This window comes from Sapajus apella, unplaced genomic scaffold, assembly GCF_009761245.1.
Source record: "Sapajus apella isolate SASKATOON/1434 unplaced genomic scaffold, GSC_monkey_1.0 scaffold38, whole genome shotgun sequence".
NCBI classification, from domain to species: Eukaryota; Metazoa; Chordata; class Mammalia; order Primates; family Cebidae; genus Sapajus; species Sapajus apella.
In genome coordinates, this window is record NW_022436978.1 from 17,109,223 (window position 1) to 17,131,283 (window position 22,061).

General features: G+C 54.1%; 1 protein-coding gene and 1 non-coding gene across 13 annotated transcripts; both read right to left on the reverse strand.

The window, feature by feature from the left end:
• Positions 1 to 120: 120 nt before the first annotated feature.
• On the reverse strand, positions 121 to 21,746 carry EIF4G1 (eukaryotic translation initiation factor 4 gamma 1). 12 transcript variants are annotated; one of them, XM_032298391.1, is made up of 34 exons: positions 21,574 to 21,721; positions 20,700 to 20,756; positions 20,383 to 20,476; positions 20,006 to 20,092; positions 19,488 to 19,508; positions 18,747 to 18,923; positions 18,442 to 18,541; positions 16,034 to 16,146; positions 15,134 to 15,226; positions 14,863 to 14,929; positions 13,756 to 14,577; positions 13,406 to 13,494; positions 13,129 to 13,315; positions 12,910 to 13,043; positions 12,663 to 12,821; positions 12,309 to 12,497; positions 11,931 to 12,128; positions 11,571 to 11,717; positions 10,821 to 11,057; positions 10,567 to 10,671; positions 10,312 to 10,471; positions 10,000 to 10,100; positions 9,342 to 9,444; positions 8,992 to 9,094; positions 8,532 to 8,764; positions 8,289 to 8,407; positions 7,995 to 8,167; positions 7,283 to 7,408; positions 7,055 to 7,136; positions 4,714 to 4,812; positions 4,474 to 4,608; positions 4,273 to 4,354; positions 4,000 to 4,140; positions 121 to 745 (listed from the first exon to the last, which is right to left on the reverse strand). In XM_032298391.1, exons 3-34 carry the CDS (start codon positions 20,440 to 20,442, stop codon positions 564 to 566), a joined length of 4,824 nt encoding a protein of 1,607 aa, XP_032154282.1. In that variant the 5' UTR covers positions 20,443 to 20,476; positions 20,700 to 20,756; positions 21,574 to 21,721; the 3' UTR covers positions 121 to 563. The 12 variants fall into 12 exon arrangements, with proteins under 12 accessions (XP_032154282.1, XP_032154283.1, XP_032154285.1 ...); XM_032298392.1 differs by having other exon boundaries at positions 12,309 to 12,494; positions 21,574 to 21,642; XM_032298395.1 differs by having other exon boundaries at positions 418 to 745; positions 20,006 to 20,152.
• LOC116565084 lies at positions 10,180 to 10,255 on the reverse strand. Its single transcript, XR_004275244.1, has one exon. It is a non-coding gene; the product is annotated as a small nucleolar RNA SNORD66 (small nucleolar RNA).
• Positions 21,747 to 22,061: the final 315 nt, after the last annotated feature.

Here is a 22,061-nt window from a genome sequence, read left to right on the forward strand (position 1 = left end):
GGCAGGAGGGGTGCCAGGTTACAGGGAATAGCGCTCCAGTGCCAGCTCTGGGAAGCAGGATCCCCCCACCTATACCCACCTTCTCTAGAGGGAGCAGGCCATAAAGCAGAGGCAGTGAGCTTAATTGAATTCATGTTTAATAATTACAGGCACCGTGCCCCCCCCTTCCCCCTGCCCAGGCAGCAGCAGGGGTGGTGCAGGGGCTGGGGCATATGCCCCCAGCAGCGAGGACGGCAGTCCCGAGAGTGATTTTCAGAAAATAAAAAAAAGGACCCCAGGGGCAGGCGTTGGTGCCCCCCCCCCCAAGACACACCAAATTTCAAGACTTTATATATAATATATCTCTGTGCCCCAGGGGAAGGAGAGGGACACCTGGCAGCATCCTGGAGGGGGGCCCCAGGCAGCCCCAAGCCATCCTGCCTCTTCAGCCACTTTATTAGTTCAGACACATCACACTACAGGCACCACTGCCACCGCCGCTGCTGCCGCCCCCCTGCAGTCCAGGCGGCTAGCTGGGCCATCTGTGTGTCCGTGGGGCTCCAAGTCCCCAGCCCCATCAGCCCTCAGTTGTGGTCAGACTCCTCCTCTGCCTCACGGAGCCACTTGAAGAAGGCCGTGACAGATTTCAGGGCCACACCCTTGCCCTGCTGCTCAGCGGGGTCCTTGCTACTCTCCCAACTGTAGAAGGCATCCTCCTTCACCACGTCTTCGTCATACAGTGCGTCAAAGAACATCCGCAGCAGGTCTGCAGGCAGGCAGGACAGCAGTTAGAAGTGACTGGCCACTGCCACCCCAACCCACCCCCAGGGACCCCTCCCAGGCTCCACCGTTCACACAAGGCCCTGACACACCATCCTGACATGTGCCTGACCATTCCAGAGTGACTAGGCCTCAGCTGGACAGGATGCTAATCTCATAATCTGAGACTGCTGCACAGCAGTGAGTCACCTGGCCATCGGAAAAACCTTACAAGCTAGCTTAGCCTCACCTTGGCGGCTTGAAACTTCTCTGCCCGTGATTTTTTTTTTTTTTTTTTGGAGACAGAGTTTCACTCATGTTGCTCTGGCTGGAGTACAATGGCACGATCACCCCAACCTCCTTCCTCCTTCGGGTTGAAGCGATTCTCCTGCCTCAGCTGGAGATTATAGGTATGCACCACCACACTCGGCTATTTTTGCATTTTCAGTAGAGACGGGGGTTTCTCCATGTTGGCCAGGCTGGTCTCAAACTCCTGACCTCAGGTGATCCGCCCACCTCAGCCTCCCAAAGTACTGGGATTACAGGTGTGAGCCACCGCGCCCGGCCCCCATGATGTATTTAATGGAGAAAACTATACTCAGAATTGGTACTCCTAAATTTAGGAAACTGCTAAAATCCTGTATGTATCATATGTAAACTCCTTTATTATCCTACATGTAACGTGAAAATCATTCACTGTCCCCAAACATCTTGACAACTCCTGATCTCAATTTCCCTTCCTTCCCCACACATCTCCTGAACATACACACCCTCTCACTGGCCTTGAGACTTTTGTGGATGCTATCCTTTGCCAGAAGCTTCCTTCCTCTTGTCACCTTCCTTCAGGACTCAACTCAAGCATCACCTGTTCGGACCCTCCTTCGCCCCAACCGCTAGCTGCTGGCTGGCCTTCCCAGCACGTGTCCTACAACCCTTGAAACACAACCTACCCAGCGCCCACGTGGCACTGTCAGTCTTTCCAGACCAAACCCTCCACTTCTAAAAGCAAAGGGAGGCCGAGAAAGTGAAGTGAAAATCCAGGATAAGCCATCTCTGAGATGCTGCAAGCTAGAATGTTCTGCAGGGCATGGCCAGGCTCAGGCACAAACTCTGCCTATGGGCACAGCCGCCCGCTACCCCCACCCCACAGCAATGGGCCACAGCAGAGCAGACCCTTCACTTACCCCATCCTTACACTCCAACTCCCATGCATACCCACCCAGCGACCCCATCCAATTGATTATGCACTCTGCCCTGTATTTTCAAGCCCAAGTTTCTCCCACCTAAAAAAAAAAAGCCCTGTTTTCAACCATTATCTTACAGCTAATAGAAGATTTTGTCTACATTTGATGTTTTCCCTTCTTCCTGTCTCAGTCCTTTCCAGTCCAGAATCTGTCCCCTGCCCCATTAAGTACTGATTTTGCCTGGGTGGCCTCTATGATTTGATATTCCGGAAACCCTTCATTTCCAGGCCTGCTCCTGCCGACACTCACAGCATCATCTAGCATCATCAGCCACATCCCTCTCCTCGGATTTCTGTCCTTGATTCATAGGGGCCTGTCCTCCTTTGATCCCTACCGGTGTGTCCGCTCCACCTCCTCAGGGCTGTACCTCAGGCCCTTGTCCCTCCCCCTCAGGCAAGCCCGCATCCTCCTCTGACTCCCACAAGTTACCCTGTGCCTCTGTGCCGGCAACTCACAAAGCTGCCTCCTGCCCTGACCTCTTCTTTTCCAAAAGGACAGATGCTCCATCTGTCTAGCTGACATCTCGATTCCCCTACTCAGGGACCACAACTCAACTTGATTCAGCGTTCCCTACCCCAGCAAATGACACCACACTATGTTCTTTAAACCCACCCTGACTTAACACCATCCTGGGAGTCATCCACGACTTCTAACCTCCCATGGCCCCTACCCAGGCCAGTGTAACTAAAAGCTGCCAACTCCATTTCCTGAGTGTCTCCTATCTGCCCTCTCTTCTCCACTGTCACCAGCAAGGCTGAGCCTCTGGTGCTGACCAGTGCTACATTCCCCACCCCATTCCAACCATCTTCCCTCTATGGCCAGGATGATCTAAAAACTAAAGTCCAATTCCTTTATGCCTTGCTTAAAATCCCTCAAGGGCAGACAAGCACAGAGGCTCATGTCTGTAGTCCCAGCACTTCGGGAGGCCAAGGTGGATGGATCACGAGGTCAGGAGTTTGAGATCAGCCTGGCCAATGTGGTGAAATGCCATCCCTACTAAAAATGTAAAAATTAGCCAGGCATAGTAGCAGGCTCCTGTAGTCCCAGCTGTTTGGGAGGCTAAGGCAGGAGAATTGCTTGTGCCCGAGAGGTGGAGGTTACAGTGAGCCAAGATTACGCCACTGCACTACAGCCTGGGTGACAGAGCAAGACTCCATCTCAAAAAAACAAAAGAAAGAAAAAGAAAAGAAAATCTTGCCCTTAGGCTAAAGCCCGAACTCTGGCCAAGGCTTATGCCAGCCCTGGACGGTCAGGCCCGCATCCCTCTTCAGCCCTACCTTGCCTCACTCGTGACTGGCGGCTATGCTCTCCCACACTAGCCTCTCTTCAACAGCTCTTTTCCCCTGTGTCAAGTTCTTCCTACCTTAGGTAGAAAGCACACACACAGTGCCTTCGTTTCAGGCGTTCTCCCCCTCCCCTCCCATTTGTCATGGAGCAAATTCCCACTCACGACCCCTCAGGCCAGGTGTCCTCCCTCCGAGAGCACACGTCTTCCAGGCTCAGTGCTCACGTCAGTGCCACCTCCATGCCGGCACAGGAAGCTGCTCGGCTTCCTCTGTGAGCATGCCAGTACCCTGACGCACACCTATGTGCTGGACACACAGCCTGAGTCACGGTCACCTAGACCTTGGCCTCCTAGTGTGGAAAACACTAATCCACCTAAACATCTGTGAGGACTACATGAGGCAAGGTAAGCAAAGCACTTCAGCCCTGTGCCAGGCAGGAGGGGCACAGTACCGGGAGGATGCTGTCATTTATCACCTCTCCACTGCTGGCATCAAACACATGGCTAGGCACAAAACAGGCAGTCAATGACCCTTCAAGGCTGTGTCTAACTCCTTCCCCTTGGAGACACCACCACAAACGCAGGCGGGAGGAATGAAACCCTGAGGGCACCTTACTCCGCGATGACTCCTACCGTTCTTGGGTTGAGACCCTTCCATGAAGGGTCCATGATTATGCCCTCCTATCTGACAGTCCCTCTAGCCCACCCCTATCCCCGTGGCCTGGCTCTTACTGGGAGGCTGTTCTAAGGTCACTACAAGGGCCTGGAGGGCGTAGAGTGCCTGCAGCTCCTTCTGCTCATCACACAGGTATTTCTGCAGCAGTTTCGCTCGCGCTTTCAGCACTGCAACGTCCACTCGGAGGGGAGTCTCAACTACAGGAAGAAGACAGGAATGAGTGGGGTTGTGTACCCTTACCCTGTTTGGAAGAGGAGGCCAAGACTGACACCCACCTCCCTCCACCTGTCAGGTCCACCCTTGCCCCCCATCTCCCTGGTTCCTCTTACAAATAATTGCAGAATAGCAGACAGCCGTCATGAGGGCTCGAACTAGCGTGTTGGATGCTATCTGCTGCTCACTCAGGTTGGCCTGTATGAGAGAAACAAATGAACTCCCAGTTCTGAATTGCGCCCTTCGTCTTCATCCCTGCTGCCCCTGCCCCGCCCTAAGCACTTTGTCTCCTTTATCGACATCCAGGAGAAACCTACCTCTATCCAGTCCAACACCCGCTGGTTACTGCTGCCCTCCTTCAGCAGCTTCTCTAGCTGTCTGCTCAGCTCCTCAAAGGGGAGTGCCCTCTGGCCAGGGGATTCTGACTCCTCGCCCAGGGTATACTCCACCTTCTGCGATGGAAAAGACCCACAAGTAAGACGTTAAGGTTGCCAGTGTCAGACAAGAAAGCCTGGCCAGCCTCAGAGGCTAGAATTAACCCAACGGCAGCCCCAAACCTGTTCAGCGACGAATGCACCAATGTCCTGGCCTTCAGGTAGAAATTCCTTCCAGCTAAGCCCAGCTTCTCGCCACAGCATCCCCACCTTTTTAGGACCCTGGGAAACACAAGACCAACCCAACTTAGCAACGCACTCTCTCTCCAAGGAGCCAACAGCCCTACCACATTAATCCAACAAATATTTACTGAAAGCCTACTGGGTGCCTGCCAAGCCTTAAGGAGACTATCAAAGTACTAACAGGCGTTCCTGCAGTTCCCTTCCATTCCTACAGTCTAGTGCAGGGCAGGCATCAGTCACACAACCACCCAAATAATAAGAACTTGTTGGCCGGGCATGGTGGCTCACGCCTGTGATCCCAGCATTCTGGGAGGCCAAGGCAGGTGGATCACCCGCCTTGAGGTCAGAAGTTGGGAGACCAGCCTGGCCAACATGGTTGAAACCCTGTCTCTACTAAAAATACAAAAATTAGCTGGCCGTGGTGGTGGATACCTGTAGTCCCAGCTACTCGGAAGGCTTTGGCAGGATAATCACTTGAACCCGAGAGGCAGAGATTGCAGTGAGCCGAGATCGTGCCACTGCACTCCAGCCTGGGCAACAGAGTGAGACTCTATCTCAAAAAATAAAAAAAATAAATAAATAAAACAAATGAGAACTTGTCCACCCCAGTGATGACACTAGGATAGGAAAAATGACCTAAGGGCTTCTAGGAAGGGACAACTTCTAACAAGTATGCTTGTTTCCCAAATCCAGAAAATCTAAGACACAAATACGCCCCACCCCCAACATGATAGAAAACCCTCATAAATCCAGCAGTCTGAGCGTGTCTTCTGTAAGGGGCAAGGGACTATGAAGACGTCACTCTTTTCTTTATAACAGATAGAATGATGGCACTGGCCCTTACCAAGATCACTGCAGTTCAGATTTTAAACATGCTAGTTTTTTCACATTTTAACTAAAAGTTGTCTTATAGCTAATATATACCTTTTCTGTTTTTTTTTTTTTGAGATGGAGTCTTGCTCTGTCACACAGGATGGAGTGCAGTGGCCCGATCTTGGGTCCTGCAACCTCCCCCTCACAGAGTTCAAGTGATTCTCCTGTCTCAGCCTCCCAAGTAGCTGGGACTACAGGCACACACCACCATGCCACAGCTAATTTTTTTGCATTTTTAGTAGACAGGGTTTCACCATCTTGGCCAGGCTGGTCTCAAACTCCTGACTTCAGGTGATCCATCCTCCTCAGCCTCAGCCTCCCAAAGTGTTGAGATTACAGGTGTGAGCCACTGCGCTGGCCTGCATTTTTAAAAATATGACTGCAAGTCTTTTCTTTGAGACAGAGGCTCACTCTGTTGCCCAGACTGGAGTGCAATGGCGCAATCCCGAGTAGCTGGGATCACAGGCCCACACCGCCATGCCTGGCTAGTCTTGTATTTTCAGTAGAGACGGGGTTTCACCATGTTGCCCAGGCTGGTCTTGAACTCCTGACCTCAGGTGATCCACCTGCCGTGGCCTCCCAAAGTGCTGGGATTATGGCACCTGGCCCAGTCTTTTCTTTCTTAACAGTGCATAAAGGATGACTTATAATCTACGGCACATTGGAGTCAATGAAATACACAAATAGTTCAATATGCTTATTTGTTGTTTAAAAAAAAAAAAACAACTTGTCCTGGTACACATCTAAAAGAATTAAGTGATGTTGACATAACGATTCCTTTAAATCTCAAGTGTGATTACTCCAGGTTCCCACGGCTGAGCCCTTGAAACTGCACGCACTCACAACTTCCCACCACCAAGTACTACCCTCAGCCTGCCTTGCCCCATCGTTTTGCCTTTACACTCGCTAGTTACCAGTTAACTCTCACATAGCTGCTTCAACACCCTTTGAGGAAAGCCTCCCGTCATGAATATTGTCAAATACTCCTTTGCAACCTCACGGTATTTAAGATACTCCACTCTAGTTCAGCTATTTCATTTCACACTTTGCTTCACACTGTTGTTTTTATCATGCTGTCGTTTCTTCCTTTTTCTCTACCAACTTGTTTCTTGTGGTGTATTCGCTGTGGTATCCCTAGTGCTTGGTATATGAGAAATGATCAAAGAAACCCTAGTTGAATGAATGAAGAAATGAATGCATCCATCATGGGCCTAGGGTCTCAGCCATTCTCCTCCAGTCTTGGCCAGAACTCACGACAGGCACTGGTGTGCGGAGACAGCCCACCTCCGTACTTCCTCCCCCATCACCATCACTCCACTCCACCAATGGACCATGACGCTTCAGGGCCACAGCAAACAGCCAAAACCACACCGCAGAAGGCATCTCTGGACTCCTGGCCCTCACTCACCATGCTTTTGCATAGGAGGCCCAGGATCTCCAGCAACAGGGAAGCAGCTTTGCCCAGCGGTCTCAGAGGCTTTGTAATCTCCCTACAAGAAAAGCCCAATGTTGACAGCCTCCACAGTTCTCTCGCCACTACTCATCTCCCTCCAGACCAGGGTGTCCGACCCAGCACACTTCCCCACCATCTTTCCTCTGATCTTTACCTGCCCTGAATTCCACCCAGGGGGCTTACCTCAACAGCTCCCCCATGGGCACCCCACCTTCCTGCAGAATGGGTGTTACCAGTTCCGCTAGGTAGAGCCACACGTGGGGGATGTCAATTTCCATGTCCTCAGCCAATTCCAGGATTTCATACAGCCTGCAAAGGGAATTCAGTCAGGGTATTCTAGGCCAGGTCCCCACTCTCCTTCTGCGGCAACATGGCATGGCTAAGCGATCAACTATGGAGACCCCAGGAACATTTTCTATACATGGAGACAGTTATCTCAAGCTAAGGCCACCTTTGTGTCCTTAGATGGTTTTCGCCCCACTTAACCCCCCCAAAGTTATGTTGACCAGGATGGTCAAGGAACCTGTACTTTTTTTTTTTTTTTTTGGAGACAGAGTTTTGCTCGTCACCCAGGCTGGGGTGCAATGGCACAATCTCACTCACTGCAACCTCAGCCTCCCAAGTAGCTGGGACTACAGGCGCTTGCCACCACGCCTGACTAATTTTTGGTATTTTTAGTAGAGACGCGATTTCACCATGTTGGCCAGGCTGGTCTCAAACTCCTGACCTCAAGTGATCCACCCACCCTGGCCTTCCAAAGTGCTGGGATTCCAGGCATAAGCCACCACACCTGGCCAAGGAACTTATGCCCTTATGCAAGGTTTCAAGGGTCCCTAAAAGGAGGTCGAAAATTGTGGGTCTATAAAAGTGGGAGGCCCGGAGAAGTTGATCATACCCTTGGTAGTACTGAGCAGTAGACAGGTGTCCAGCACAGAGCAGCTGGTGCAGCAGCTGCCCCATATGCTCACGAGCAATGGCACTGCGCTCCAGCGTAGACTCAACACCATGCCGTACAAAGATGAAGAGCAGCGAGGGTGAGGCCAGCTCCTGCACACACTGTACTGCCTCCTGGGGGTGCAGGGCACAGCAGGAAGAGAGCAGTCACTGTCTGGCCCAGACCCTGCACCCCATGCCTGCCAGCATGATCCCTCCCTGCCCACTCCTCAATCAGACCACTCCCACTGCCTACCTTCATGTCATTGAGATGGAGGTATTCCTCTATGATGGCCTTAGATTTCTTCTCTAACTCCTCCTCAGAGAGTGCTGCCTTCGGGGGGTTCACTGGGGGTAGGGTAGCTTCTCGCTTCACTGTGGGAGGAGAATACAGATTAGAGAGACTTTTCAGTCTTCCCAGCAAACAAGATTCAGAGCTCTCAAAAAGCTGGTCCCGAGACAGCCTCCTTTCCCTTCCATTCCCCTCCCAGACTCTCACCGGCATCCCGCCCGCGGTCCCGATCCTCTGTGAGGCTGGCTGCCTTGCGCAGCCCCTCAGGCTGGGAGGGCCGTTCTCTACTCCGCTCCTCCACCTCCTTGCTGAAGCTCCGCTTGGTAGCAGGTGTCCGCGCACGATCAAGCCGGTCCCCCCGGTCCCCTCCCCGTTCACTCCGATCTAGGCGGTCTCCCCGGTCCCCAGCTTTCTCGCCTCGTTCCCGGCTCAAGCTACTCCTGGAAGACAAGCACATTTTCACTCCCTTGCACTGCCCAGGCATTCATATAGTTATGCAACATGCTGAGCAACTGCTGGGCCTTCTTCTTGGCATAATGAATGTGCCCCAATCGAACCCAAGGGCTCTAAGCAGGACAGGCATGAAGAATTTCCATCCTACGGCAACAACCAGAACCTAATGACGGGACACCCAATGTGAAAAACGAAGACATCGAGGAAACCTCACCTCTGCACGACACGCCTATTATCTGTGCTTTCTGTGGGTACTGCTTGTTGAAGGGCTGAGAAGCGATTCAAGGTACTAGTAGCTGGGCGAGCAGCCTCTGATGCTGGGGATGCAGAAAACCCATATTAAAATCTTTTCCTCCCTTCCTGCATTTTATCCACTATTTACCAGTTTAGGAAACTTGGTCCTAGTCCCAAAAGTAAAGCAATTCAATCCCTGGAACAATACAAGCCTCCTCTATTGCCTGCATTGCCTAACCACCTTGTACTGAAGGCCTCCCTTACAGGAAAGGCTCTGTCCTCAAGGGAGCTCTGACGGACGACCACCCAGCTCCTGACACTGCCTCATACCTGCGTCCGAGGGCTTGGCTCCAGAGCCTCCGCTGCTGCCCTTGCCCCAGCTCAGTCGCCCTCCAGGTGCAAAGAGCTGGTTGTTAGAATCGATAGAGCCAGGCTGAAGGAGAAAAGGGGAGTAGAGAGAGAGGTCTAACCGGGCCGCATCCCTTAGCCAGCACCACCATATGCAGCCCAACAGGGAGTGAATGGCCCAGGGCAGGGGTCAGAAAAGCTCTTTCGATAAATGGCCAATCTCTACTGCAACAACTCAATTCTGCCACAGTAGCACGAAACCAGCAGTAGATGACAAAGAAATAGTTGTGACTATATTCCAATAAAACTTCATGGACACGGACATTTTAAATTTTACTTAATTTCCACAACATAAATTACCATTCACTTTTTGATTTTTCACTTTCAAATATAAAAACCACAACTGGGTCCTGGGATATATGAATGGGTTGGATCTGGTGTGTGTGTGTGTGTGTTTGCCAAACACTGGCCCAGACTAATGGGAAATCCACCCTCCCTCTACAGCTGGCAGTCCTGTCGCCAGCTATCCAACCAGTTAGTCTAAAAGGAAACATTCAGCTGTCACTTTGTCAACCTTAGAAAAGTGAGGGGACTAAGATCTAAACCTGAGCTGAATCACCCCCTCCCACACACACCGTACCTTGGTGATCTTGGTGAGTCGTGAGGTGTCAATGGGGCGGCTGCCTTTGCTGATGGGAACTGTGTTCCAGCCACCATCATCCACGAGTGGAAGTCCACGGCCTGACACATAAAGAGGGGCATACTGGAATAACGAGGAAATCCTAGCAGCCCCTTCCCCTGGGGCCACCCCCAGCCTCCCTTCCTCAGATCCTCAGTTCCATCATGGGGTCTCAGTGGCCCAGACACGTGGCACTAACAGGAAGTCATCAGAGGAAAGTATAACCTCCCAGTCCCTTCACTGTTCCCTTCCCAATCCCAGCCTGGAACTCACTGATGGGCGGGCCTGGGGGGCCACCCCGACGCTTGTCACTGCCCTTGGCCATGAGCTGCTGCACTTTGATGTGCTCCCGGTGCTCTTCCATCTCAGCCTCCTTGTGGATCTGGTCAATGGTCTTGGGACCCTGATCCCCTCGGCGCGGCACCCAATTGCTCTGTGGAGACAGAGAGCCAGTCACGATGATGTCGGGGAAGGCCAGTCAAGGCAGTGTCAGAAGTCGGAGGTGGAAGACTGGCGGGGGACACATACCCCTCGCAGATCCAGCACGTCCTGCAGCATAAAGCGGATGCGGGACGACGTCTTCTTTTCTTTAATGATTTTCTCCATCTGGTTGAAATACTGATCCATTCGGGGCTAGGGAGGAGCAAAGGCATCAGGCCACAAACTTCTTGTCTCACCTGTAACTGCAGGCCCCGCCCCTTCTCAGGCCCCCAGCCCCATCACTACGGCTCCGTGAGCCCCACACATTTCAGCCCATCCCCACGAGATGCAAGGACCCATACCTTGGCTTTTTCAAAGTCCAGGTCTTTGCCAATAGTGGTGAGCAGACGGCAAAGGCACTCGAGGGACTCTTCGTCGTGGTTCTTAAGCAGTTTGACCACACAGTCATGCATTATGGCCTCTGTTAACATCTTCAGCTTGAACAACTCTCCAATAAACTTGATATTCCCTAAAGAGCGCCGCCGGGCTATGTCCCGAGCCTCTTCCAGCTCTTCCTTCAGGCGTCCTCGTTCCTCTGCCTGCCATTCATGGGACAGGGATTATGTCAAGAAGAGAGCCAGCCACTGGGCTAAAACCCTTTTCTACTATCTGGATATCCAAACCCAGCAATAAGCACTCAGCCCTGAGGCAGCTGGCTGGGCATAGTGGCTCATGCCTGTAATCTCATCACTTTGGGAGGCCAAGGCAGGTGGATCACTTGAGACAAGCCTGGCCAACATGGTGAAACCCCGTCTCCGCTAAAATCAAAAAAATTAGCCAGGCGTGGTGGTGTGCGCCTGTAATCCCAGCTACTTGGGAGGCTGAGGGAGAAGAATCACTTGAACCTGGAAGGTGGACGCTATGGTGAGCCAAGATCACACCACTGAACTCCAGCGTGGGTGACAGAGCATGACTCTGTCTCAAAAACGAAGAAAAAAAAGGTCCTGACAGAGCAACTCCCAAGACACCACCATCTCCATTCCAAACTCCGCAGCTGGGCAGCGTCTGCGTGAGGGAAGGTGAGTGGGCAGAACCGGTGTGGGTTTCCTCACCGTAGCGGCTTCATCCATCTCTTTTTGCTTCTTCTCAAAAACCTCATCATCATCTTTGTCTTTCTCAAACTCCTTCTGACATCGATTCAACAACAGCTTTCGGAAGTTCACAGTCACTGTTGGCTTTTCTGTAGTGGGCACTTTCAGCTGCAGGTGAGAGAAAATGTCACACTCAGACGAATCCAGGGCAGGGAAGGCCCTCCAATAGTCTTTAACTACCTGGCCCTGGAAGGTCTCTGGCCCCAGCTCTGCCTCCTTCCAGCTGCAGGAGGCCCAAGTTGGAGGGAACCAAGAAGCTGGACTCAAGGGAAGAGAAATGAGCAACTAGACCATGAGATTTCGAACCCAGCAGACACTAACCGCCATGAGGCAGCGGCACATGTTGGCATAGGCCACAGAGAAGTTGGGCTCAGAAATGGCCTTCTCAAAAATGAGGTCAATGACCCCTTTGAGGCGTTCCTCGGTGTCGATGGCCAGCTGTGTCACTTGCTTCATCAGCTGCTGGAACATCTGGGGTGTCAGCTTATTCAGGATGGAGCGCACCCTGCGGAATAGGTCCTGGAGGGAGAAGAGACACGAGTTCCAGTGAGGGCCTCAGCACAGGCCGTTGGGAGGGACCGCAGAGGGTGGCAGGGACTTAGGCATGACAGACGCTGGTGATAAAGAGAAGCAAAGAGGACACAGATGGCAGACCTGGAGAAGAAAGAGAGAGACACGGAGAGCAGGCCTCGCCGGTACCTGGGTTTTGCTGCCATCAGCATCCTCTTCCCCTCGATCCTTATCAGCCGCTGTCCGCTTACTGCTGGGTTTCCAGGCTTTCTCTGCTTTGTTTAATTTTATATCTTCAGTCATTAACACCGTGGCAATGATCTTGCGAGGTTCCTTTCGGGCGCCCTGCTGAGAGCGCCGGGGTCCCAGGCCAGCCTGCTAAGCAAGGGATGAAGTCAAGAGGGACATGGAACTAGTCAGTGCAACATGTGACACCAATACTACACACCTCCAGGGCCAACCTCTCCCCCAGCACTGAACACAACAAGGGAGTCATCCACCCCCACTCCTTGCCCACCTGCCCCTTTACCCAGCCCCACTCACCGGCCCTCGGGGCAGCTCCCCACCTGGCCCACCCCTTGGGGGCCCACGGGTGCTAAGGGCTGGCCGGCCAAGGTTGGCAAAGGATGGAGTGAAGTCTGGACCACAGTTTATGCCTTGTAGTCTAGCAGGATCCAGTGGCCGCAGTGGTGTTTTATTGGCCTGCAAGAGGACAGAAAAAGGTCTCAGAAGCAGGCTCCTCCCCAGTCCATCCAGTGCAAACTTACCCTCCCCGACTCAAGCCACCAACCTTGTCCAGCACCACATCACTGATATGGGGCAGACCCTCTGGCTTCTGCATACTGGCGAAGATGAACTGAAAACCAAGCAGGAACTCACGGTCGTAACGTTTTTTCTCCTCCAGGTTTAGAGGCTTCCACTGATCTGCAAAGAAAACAGAATGAAGCATCATACTGTCGCCTCTGGCCCTAGTAAGAAAACTCACCATTCTCAAGCCTTTCCAGCATACCTGATTTATATTCGTACTTCTGTTCCCCAGGCTGGATGTTCTCAGCATTATGAATTTTGTCTTCCTTTGAGTCCCAGGTCTCTTCTGCTTCCTCGGGACGTGGGGGCACACTGCTGCCCTCAGACTCCGGGCCTGGATTGCTGCCTGCGGGAGGCTGATTTTCCACCTCTGGTACTGCCGGGTTCGCCTAGAGCAGAACATCCAGTTTAGGCTGCGGAATGACCACTGTTCCACACCTCAACTCAGTGCTCTTCCCTCCCGCTTTCTGCTCCCTTACCTCCTTGAAGGCATCCAGAAGGTCTCCCACAGCCTCCTTCTTATTTAGCTCCTTAATTTTTCGTCTCCTCTTTGGCACAGATACTGCCACTAATTTAAAAAAATAAATAAAAGCACGGGTCTGTGCCAAGATTTTAAGGAGCATCCTTAATCCCTGGGAAATAAAAAGCAGCCAAAGCACAACACCCCCTTCCATCACCCTCTTTAGGTGTGAAGGTCCTGAACCCAATTCTTAGATTCCACTGCAGGCCTCCTACAACCCAAACGCACAGCAAAAATGGGAGGTCATCAAGGAGGGCAAGGAACCATGTCCCCTAGCCGGCCTACCTCTCCCGACCAACCACACCTTACCTTGGGTGGCTGCTGCTGCCTCCAAATTCTGGGACAAGTTGGCTGGGACAGGGGCACTCTCTTGGGGGAGCAGTTCCTCTCCTCCTTTCTCACTCTCAGCTTCTCCTGCTTCTCCTTCTTCCTCCTCTTCTTCCTCTTCCTCCATTTCCTCCTCCGGAGCTGGGGAAGTAGCTGAAGGAGCCATAGCAGGAGTGGCAGAGGGGATGGTGGGCGGCGCCACTGATGCTGTGACTTCCTTGGCCTGCTCCTCTGGCTCACTGACTGGGCTTAAGTCCACAGCTGGTGGCGAGGGGGCTCCGTTGAGCAGCTCCTCAGGTTGGGCAGTTGGAGCGATGGGCACAGGGGATTCGGAGGGGCAAGCTGGGGGAGGGGCAAGCTCTGGGCTTGACTCCACCTCTGGTTCCAGATCTTCAGATGGGACCATGCCATTAGGCTCATGACTTTCCACTGTGTGAGATGCCAGAGGGTTGGGAGCCTGGAGAGGACTGGAAGAGAACTCGGATTCTGGAACCGGTTTGCTAAGCGTCACTTCTACTTCCAGTATGGGTTCGGCGAGAGGAGTGGGTTCTGGAGAGAGGCAGTATGGCTCCCCAGTTTCACAGGAGACGGGGGCTGATTCCTCTACAGACATTTGTATCATCCCCGTTGTCACAGTGTCCCCAGGAAGAGAGAGGACTGCGAGATTAGGCTCAGACCCCGGTTCCAAGATTGGGGATGGCGACGGGGTCGGAGAAGGTGATGAAGGCTGGGATTCTGAAGGGCTGTGCTCTGGGCCAGGCAGCCCTGGCCGGTCAGCAATGATTGCTCCCTGTGACCGGTCATCTGCACCACGGGAAAGAAGAATGAGTGACTACAGGCAAGTCCTTCACTGCGGCTGTTCCCAACCTCCCAGCCAAGGCATTCCCAACTTAACACCCCCTCATCATCTTCTCCCACCTAAGCTATACTTCCATTTTCATCCAAAACCCAATTCACCCTCAAAATCCCACGACCTGAAATCAAAGTCATTCTTCTCTGGTACCCAGTTCAAGACACTCAACCACCCCAGCATTTAAACTGTCAACATTCCTTTTCCCCATAAAAGCTCCGTCCCACCCTCTTACTTACCTGGCCGGACAATGACAGCAACCTGGGGCGTCTCCCCATTAGCTTGAGGCTCCAGACCGCCTCCCGTCTGCAGGACACAAAGGGTTACCAAGTTTGCACTGAAGAGTCCCACAACCCTTCTTTACCAGAGCCATTTCTACTTTAGCTCTGCCTAGAAATCCAGGAAAGCAGGGAAATCAATCCCTTAGTTGAAAGAAAAGATCAAGCGACTTGGGAGTCCAGGGCAGAACAGACATCCCAGCCAGGGTACCACTCAGAAAGCAGACAGTACCTGGGGAGGAGTGGGTGTGGAGGCAGTGCGGGCCCCAGACATGATCTCGTCCGTGATATCCTTTCCTCCTTGGTTTGGATCTCGAATTCGGATCTGGGGAAAGAAAGCTATGGTGTGAGTGGGAAGCAGGAGGAGCCCACCTCTCCACCCTGCCCCACTCTTAAGACTCTGGGCCAACTCCCCACCCCCCACTGGGAAGCAGGTGGGTGGGTGCCAGAAAGCCCGTGAGTTCCACTTTCAGCCCATCTGGCTGCTCTTGTAGTCCCTGCCCTGGCTCCCACCCTTCAGAGACCCTTGACCTCACAGAGCAGCCCTGTACATCACAATGCCCCTCCCTCCCTCATCCCTACCCCACTGGCAGTCCCCAAGTCAGAGGCTGCATGCCCTGGGGCCCAGGACCCCCACCTAGCACCCAATCGGCTCACTTGTGGCTAGTGTGCCTGATCTCTGGGGGCAGGGCCCAGATCCAGTAGGTGGAGCCAGGGTGACTCAGCGGCTTCCCCAGCTCTGGCACCCTATTCTGGGCACCACGCCCAGGGCTTGAGGACTGAGCAGAGGCGGAGGCCTTGAGAGCTTCCATGACTAGGGTGGGTGGGGGCTGGGGCCACAGAAAACAAACCATTTCCAACGCAAGCCACCAGAAACCCAAAACCAAGCATAGTTCTTCCAACCCCCAGCACCCAGGTCTCGCAGGAGCTTCCTCACTAGCGACTTCAGTTTTCCCATGACCTGCTTCTACGGTGAAATCTTAGAATCTCACAAAGAACCCGAGCACTCCAGACCCCATTCTCAGCCCACTCCCAGGTCCTTCCTCCTCAAGTCACTGTGCAAATGTCCCAGTAGCACCTGACCTTGATTTTCCCCTTCCCAGATGTCCCAGAGCCCCTTGCTGCTACTCACCGTCTTCCGCTCCCTCTTGGGAGCAATCTGGGGTGGCTGGTTCATCAAAACTGGGGCGGGGGCCACACCAGTGGGAAACTGCTGCACCCCTTGGGCTGGATAATAGGCGCCAGCTTGGGGGAGGGGGAACAGAGAAAAATGGAGGCAGCGTCAGGGCCCAAGCATACACTAATGCCTGCTTGAACACCTCCAACCCCAGAACCTCTCATCACCCACAGCCGGCCCCTGGCCCTGCCCTGCCCTCCTCCCCCAGGAAATTAGGTGTCTGTCAAAGCTGGGGAACCAGTCTGAGCTGCATTTACAAGAATTCCTAACACTGACACACATACATACACACACACCCCCCTTGCAGGCAGGCACTCTTTCCCACCACACGCCAGCGACCAGGAGGATTTATGTCTGTCCTTCTACCATACGAGGTACTCTGGTGTGTTGTACACACACTCTGAACCTGAAACAGAGCCAGGTCTGTGGCTGGGAATCAAAGAGGTGTGCCAACCCTGTTCCATTCAGCTTCAGTCTAGTTCCAGTCTCCAGCCCTTTACAAAGGGGCAAAGAAACAAGGTAACATTATGAACTAGGGTCAGGATGAAGAAAAATTAATTCCTTAAATTATCTCTAAAGTGGGGTGTATCTTTTTTTCCCCTAAAAAAAATTTTTTTTTTGAGACAGAGTCTCACTCTGTCGCCCAGGTTGGAGACCAGAGGCATGATCTCAGCTCACTGCAACCTCCACTTCCCATATTCTTGCAATTCTCCTGCCTCAGCCTCCCGAGTAGCAGGGACTACAGGTGCACACCACCACATCCGGCTAATTTTTTGCATTTTAGTAGCGATGGGGTTTCACCATGTTGCCCAAGCTGGCCTCGAAATCCTGAGCTCAGGCAATCCACCCCCTCGGCCTCCCAAAGTGCTGGGATTATAGGCGAGAGCCACCTCGCCCAGCCAAAAAAAAATTTTTTTTTTTGAGACAGTTTCGCTCGTTACCCAGGCTGGAGTGCAATGGCGCGATCTCGGCTCACCGCAACCTCTGCCTCCTGGGTTCAGGCAATTGTCCTGCTTCAGCCTCCTGAGTAGCTGGGATTACAGGCACGCACCACCATACCCAGCTAATTTTTTATAGTTTTAGTAGAGACAGGGTTTCACCATGTTGACCAGGATGGTCTCAATCTCTTGACCTCGTGATCCACCCGCCTTGGCCTCCCAAAGTGCTGGGATTATAGGCGTGAGCCACTGCGCCCGGCCCAAAAAAATTTTTAAGGCTGGAATACAGTGGCACAGTCTTGGCTCACTGCAACCTCCACCTCCTGGGTTCAAGCGATTCTCGTCTCAGCCTCCTGAATAACTGGGATTAAAGGAGTGCACCACCACGCCCAGCTAATTTTTCTATTTAGTAGAGACAGGGGCTGGGCATGGTGGCTCACACCTGTAATCCTAGCACTTTAGGAGGCTGAGGCAGGCAGATCACTTGAAGCCAGGAGTTCAAGACCAGCCTGGACAACATGGTGAAACCCCAGCTCTACTAAAAACAAAAATTAGCTGGGTGGGGTGGTGCACACCTGTGTCACTACACTCCAGCCTGAGTGACAGAGCAAGGCTGTCTCAAAAAAAAAAAAAAAAAAAAAAAAAAATCTTAAAATTTAGTAGAGACGGGGTTTCACAATGTTGGCCAGGCTGGTCTCAAACTCCTGACCTCAGATGATCCGCCCGCCTCCCAAAGTGCTGGGATTACAGGCTTGAGCCACCACACCCAGCCCCCGCCTTAAATTTTAAAATAGAGACAGGGTGTCACTGTTTCCCAGACTGATCTCGAACTCCTGGCCTCAAGCAACCCTCCGGCCGCCCAAAGTGCTAGGATTACAGACAAGACCCCTCGCCCAGCCAGACTGCATTCTTCAATTTCATCCCTCAGTTCCACTTTGACAAGCAGCAGAGTGCTTTATTTGTTTACATTTTGCATACATATAAACAAAAACATACAACTATGAGAGATTCACTCAAAATTTTTCCTGATAGATGATCAAAAAACTTGGAAGCCACTGCCATAAAGAAGAGACTAATCCTTTCCTAGAATGTAAATACAAGATAGCTACAAAAACTCCCCAAATCTGCGTTACATGGGCTGTCACCCACAGAAGCAGTGTCACAGGAAGAGCCCACTAACAGCCCAGAGGCTGGCGCCTGGTCCTGCATTCCCTGTGGGGAACACTCTCTCTCGGCAACAGAATCAAATTTTCTCCCCACAATCAACACCAGTTAAATATTAAGCACCAATCCCTACCACCTATTAACCTTATCATTTTTAGACCAAAAGCCAAGCCTAGGAAGGGCTTCTGCTTTAGAACCCAGTAGATGAGGTTAGATGCTCCCTTGGACTGGTTCTCACCTCTTACTCCCTCCCCTGCTTACCGTAGGTCCCAAATTCTGTCGGGCTTGCACCTGGATAGAAGCCTGGGGCTCCCGGCTGCACAGGGTACTGCTGTGTCGGGACAACATACGTGGAACGCCCCTGGTCAGGGAGGGGAGAGAAGGAATGGAGGGAGCTATGAGTACCACATCAGACTCCAAAAAAGAACACAGGTCAAGACAAGCCAAGACAACTTTGGGCAGAAGGAAGTCCCACATCTGGAAAAGGGATGGAACTGGACGGTCAGGGTGAGGGAAGTGAGGGTGTGAGGGTCTGTGGCTTCCAGCCTCCAAGCCTCCAGCCTCACCTGTCCAGGGATGTAGTAGGCCCCCTGGGAGGCTGGGTAGGAGATCTGGGAAGGGATCATCATTACTTGGGATCCAGCAGGGTAGACATGGGCAGCTGGGCCAGGGCGGGCAGGGGCTGCACTCTGCACTCGGGAGGCTGCACTGCTCGGGGGCTGGGCCCGGCTAGGGTAGAAGTGCTGTCAGGAGGGAGGAAAGCAGTTGGCATTGTAAAGAGAAGGAAACGGACAGAAAATAGCCACTCCACAGTGTCTCTGTGGCCTGGAGAGAAGTACTGTGGGCTTCAGAACGTGGAGACAAATCCTTCCAAGACCATTTGACTAAATGGCTAAGCGGCTTCTTGAACGCACACACGCCCTCCAAATTCAGATGTACACTTTGCATTCTGCATAGACTGACTCTCACTGCCACACGTACTCGTGTCGCCTCTACCAAACTAGCCCTCCGCAGAGGCTTCCTAGCACCCAGATGCATCACGCCTGAGTAAGGCATGTTTCGGGCAACATACCCCCAGCATGCACTGCTCCCCGTAAGGCAACGAGGAGCTACCCATTACATGCAACAGCCTCCCCATCTTCAAGATGTAGCCCCTAACATGCATCACTCAGCCTCCAACCGAGAGAACCTGGACACCAAACAAGTCACCACCCTGAAAGACCCCCATTCCCTGGTCTAGCCCCTGACTAGGGTGGAGGGTAAGGATGAGACCAGGAGACGGTCCAGGGTTAGGCAAGGGGTATTACCTGCAGAGACCTGAATCCTCCCTGAGAGCACATGGGGACAGGAAAGAAGAGAATTATCCCCCAGGTGATGGCAGTGAGGGAGGGAATAAAGGCAACGGGACAGGACAAGAATCTTCCCACTTAGTAAGGAAGAAGTTGGGGAACAGAGAAAGGCAAGGACCAGCTGGAGTGTTTACCTCACCACGGTCCAAAGAGAAAGCAGAGAGAGGAATAGAGCAATGGCAACCTCCCGCAAAAGGGGTGAAAACAGGAGAGCGAGGGCTGGCAGCAGGGCCCAAAGCACTGCCCCCAATTCTCAGAGGCACCAGGATCCCAGTAATGCCACCCTCATTGACCACATACTATCCAAGGGGCCAGCCACCGTAAGTAATCAACAGGGCAAGGCACAGAGCCGCATGAAAGAACACAGAGAACGAGGGCCAGGTACGCGCCTCCAGGGTCCATCCTAGGCCTAAACTGGCCAAAGCCTTCCAGTGCTCCCACCCAGGCCCCCTACTCCCCTCCCCACAGCCCCTCACCTGGCGGGGCTGAGAAGGCGTGTTCATTTGTGTCGCTTGTGGCGTACTGAACACCACCGGCGCTGTCTGCCCCGGGGGAAACGCTGGCTGAAGGGGGGAGACCAGAGTTCAGCAAGAAGGGCAGCCCAGGTGGGGCAGAAACCCAAGCTGGTGAAATAATGGGAGATCTGCGGCTAGAGCCTCAACAATCCACACACCCCCTCCCCGTGACAGCCCCCGGGGGCAGCCCAGAGGCCCTGTCTCAGTTTGGCAGCAGGCGGCTGCACTTTGCCCTGACACAGATGGGGGTAGGAAAATCCAGAGGCTGGAACCTGTTCCTGCCCGACTGCCTGGCCTCCCCACCCCACCCCCACCCCTGCTAATGCCTCCCTAATTACCTGTGGGAGTCCGGGGGACGGGGCGGGTGGGGGGCCTGTGGACTGTGGAGCTTTGTTCATTTCATTTGGTGCCACATCAGGGTCCCCCCAGCACCTGTTGGGAAAGAGTGGTGCTCAGGAAGAGGAAGGGACCCCAGCTTAAGGCAAATGGGGCAGTGGAAGGGCTGATGCAAGGGCTGGGTCCCATACGGAGCCCCAGAGATGCCAAGAGGGTGAAGAAGCAGAAAGGATATAGCCTGTCCCCACCAACATGCTGTCACACCCGCATCACTTCCGACCACCACTGGCCTACTGAAACAAACAGTCCCCTCACTCACCCCCTCGGTTAAGAATAAGTCCACGGTGCGGCCTACAGGTTCTGGGCATCCGAGAGCCTGGGGTTGGGAGGTGAGGGGTATCAACCTGGCTCCGCGGGGCCCAAGACCAACCAGACCGGAAATTCCAGGTCTCGCTGGCAGCAGGCTCCCAGATCACGAATGGAGCTAGCTGCTTCGGCCGTGGTGTCCCCACCCCCCACCCGGGGACACCGGGTTCAGGCCTGGCCCAGGGGCACACAAGGTACGCCTGCGGCCGGGTAACCCGCACTGGGCCAGAAGCGAGGCCTGCCGCCGCCCAGGAGTGTAGGCCAGGAAGGGCGGGAGTCAGGCCCTAAAAGGCCAGCCGGGCGGCGGCGGTGGAGGAGCCGGCTTCAGGCAAGTGAGGGTCGGCCTGGAGGGCGGGCGGGGCCGGGGGCTCCTCCCTGCCCGCCGCCACCGCCTCCCTCCCCTGCGCCGTCCCTGCGCAGCGCGGGCCAGTGCCAAAGAACAACGTGTCACTTCCCGGCGGCCCGGCCGCGAAGGGGGGAGGGGGCGGCGGGCCGGGAGCCGCGGTGCCTGCGCCCGTAGGCCGCCGGGCCTCCTCGGGTCAGGCCGAGGTGGCATTTCGCGGCGACGAACCCGGCGCCCTCCCAGTCCGCGGGGCCCGCACAGTCGGGCCCTGCGCTCCCCACCCCCACCCAGCAGCCAAGCCGGGCCAGGCTAGGCACACGTGGGCCGGGGATCGGGGCCCTGGCGGGCCGGGGCCCGGGCTCGGGCCGCGGGGCGAGGGCGCCGGGGCGGCGGCGCACGGTGGCCGGTCCCGGCCCGGATGGCGGCGGATGCGGGGGGGGAGGGGGTGGGGGGGCCGGGTCGGGCCCGGACATGGCGGCTTTACCTTCAGTCTCCTTCAGTCCGCGCGGCCGAGCCCCACGCAGCCGCACAGACGTAGTCCACAACCATTTCCGGCTCCCCGCACAGATCCCGCTCGGCGGCCACCGCTTCTCCGCAGGCGCAGCCGGCGCCCCCACGTGACCGGCGCAGAGGGCGGAGTCGCGCCCGGCGCCCTGCGCCGCGGAGCACATGGGATTTGCCCCGCCCCGTCACATGACAGCCACTGCCCGCCCCCGTGTCCCCTCCCGAACTTTGAAACTCCCAGACCGACTCCCCTCTGCGCCTCCCTCTGTTCCGCGGTTCTTTAGTTCATTCATACTTTAAGGAATCATTTATTGAGTGCATACTAAGTAAGAGGCGAAGTGCTGGTTGGGGTCTGAGAATACTGAAATTAAAGACTCGGTCCTGGCTAAGTAAATGGTGATAGAATACGGATTATGCAGGCTTTGAAAAGAATGTAGGTCATTGAAAAGCCTATAACAAAAGAAATTA

Coding starts and splice junctions, on each gene's coding strand:
- EIF4G1 (XM_032298391.1), bottom strand. CDS start 20,442: ATGAACAAAGCTCCACAGTCCACAGGCCCCCCACCCGCCCCGTCCCCC. Junction 11,058..11,570: donor AGATGGATGAAGCCGCTACG/GTGAGGAAACCC, acceptor CATGAATGGCAG/GCAGAGGAACGAGGACGCCT. Junction 4,813..7,054: donor GCCTCCTATGCAAAAGCATG/GTGAGTGAGGGC, acceptor TGTGTTTCCCAG/GGTCCTAAAAAGGTGGGGAT.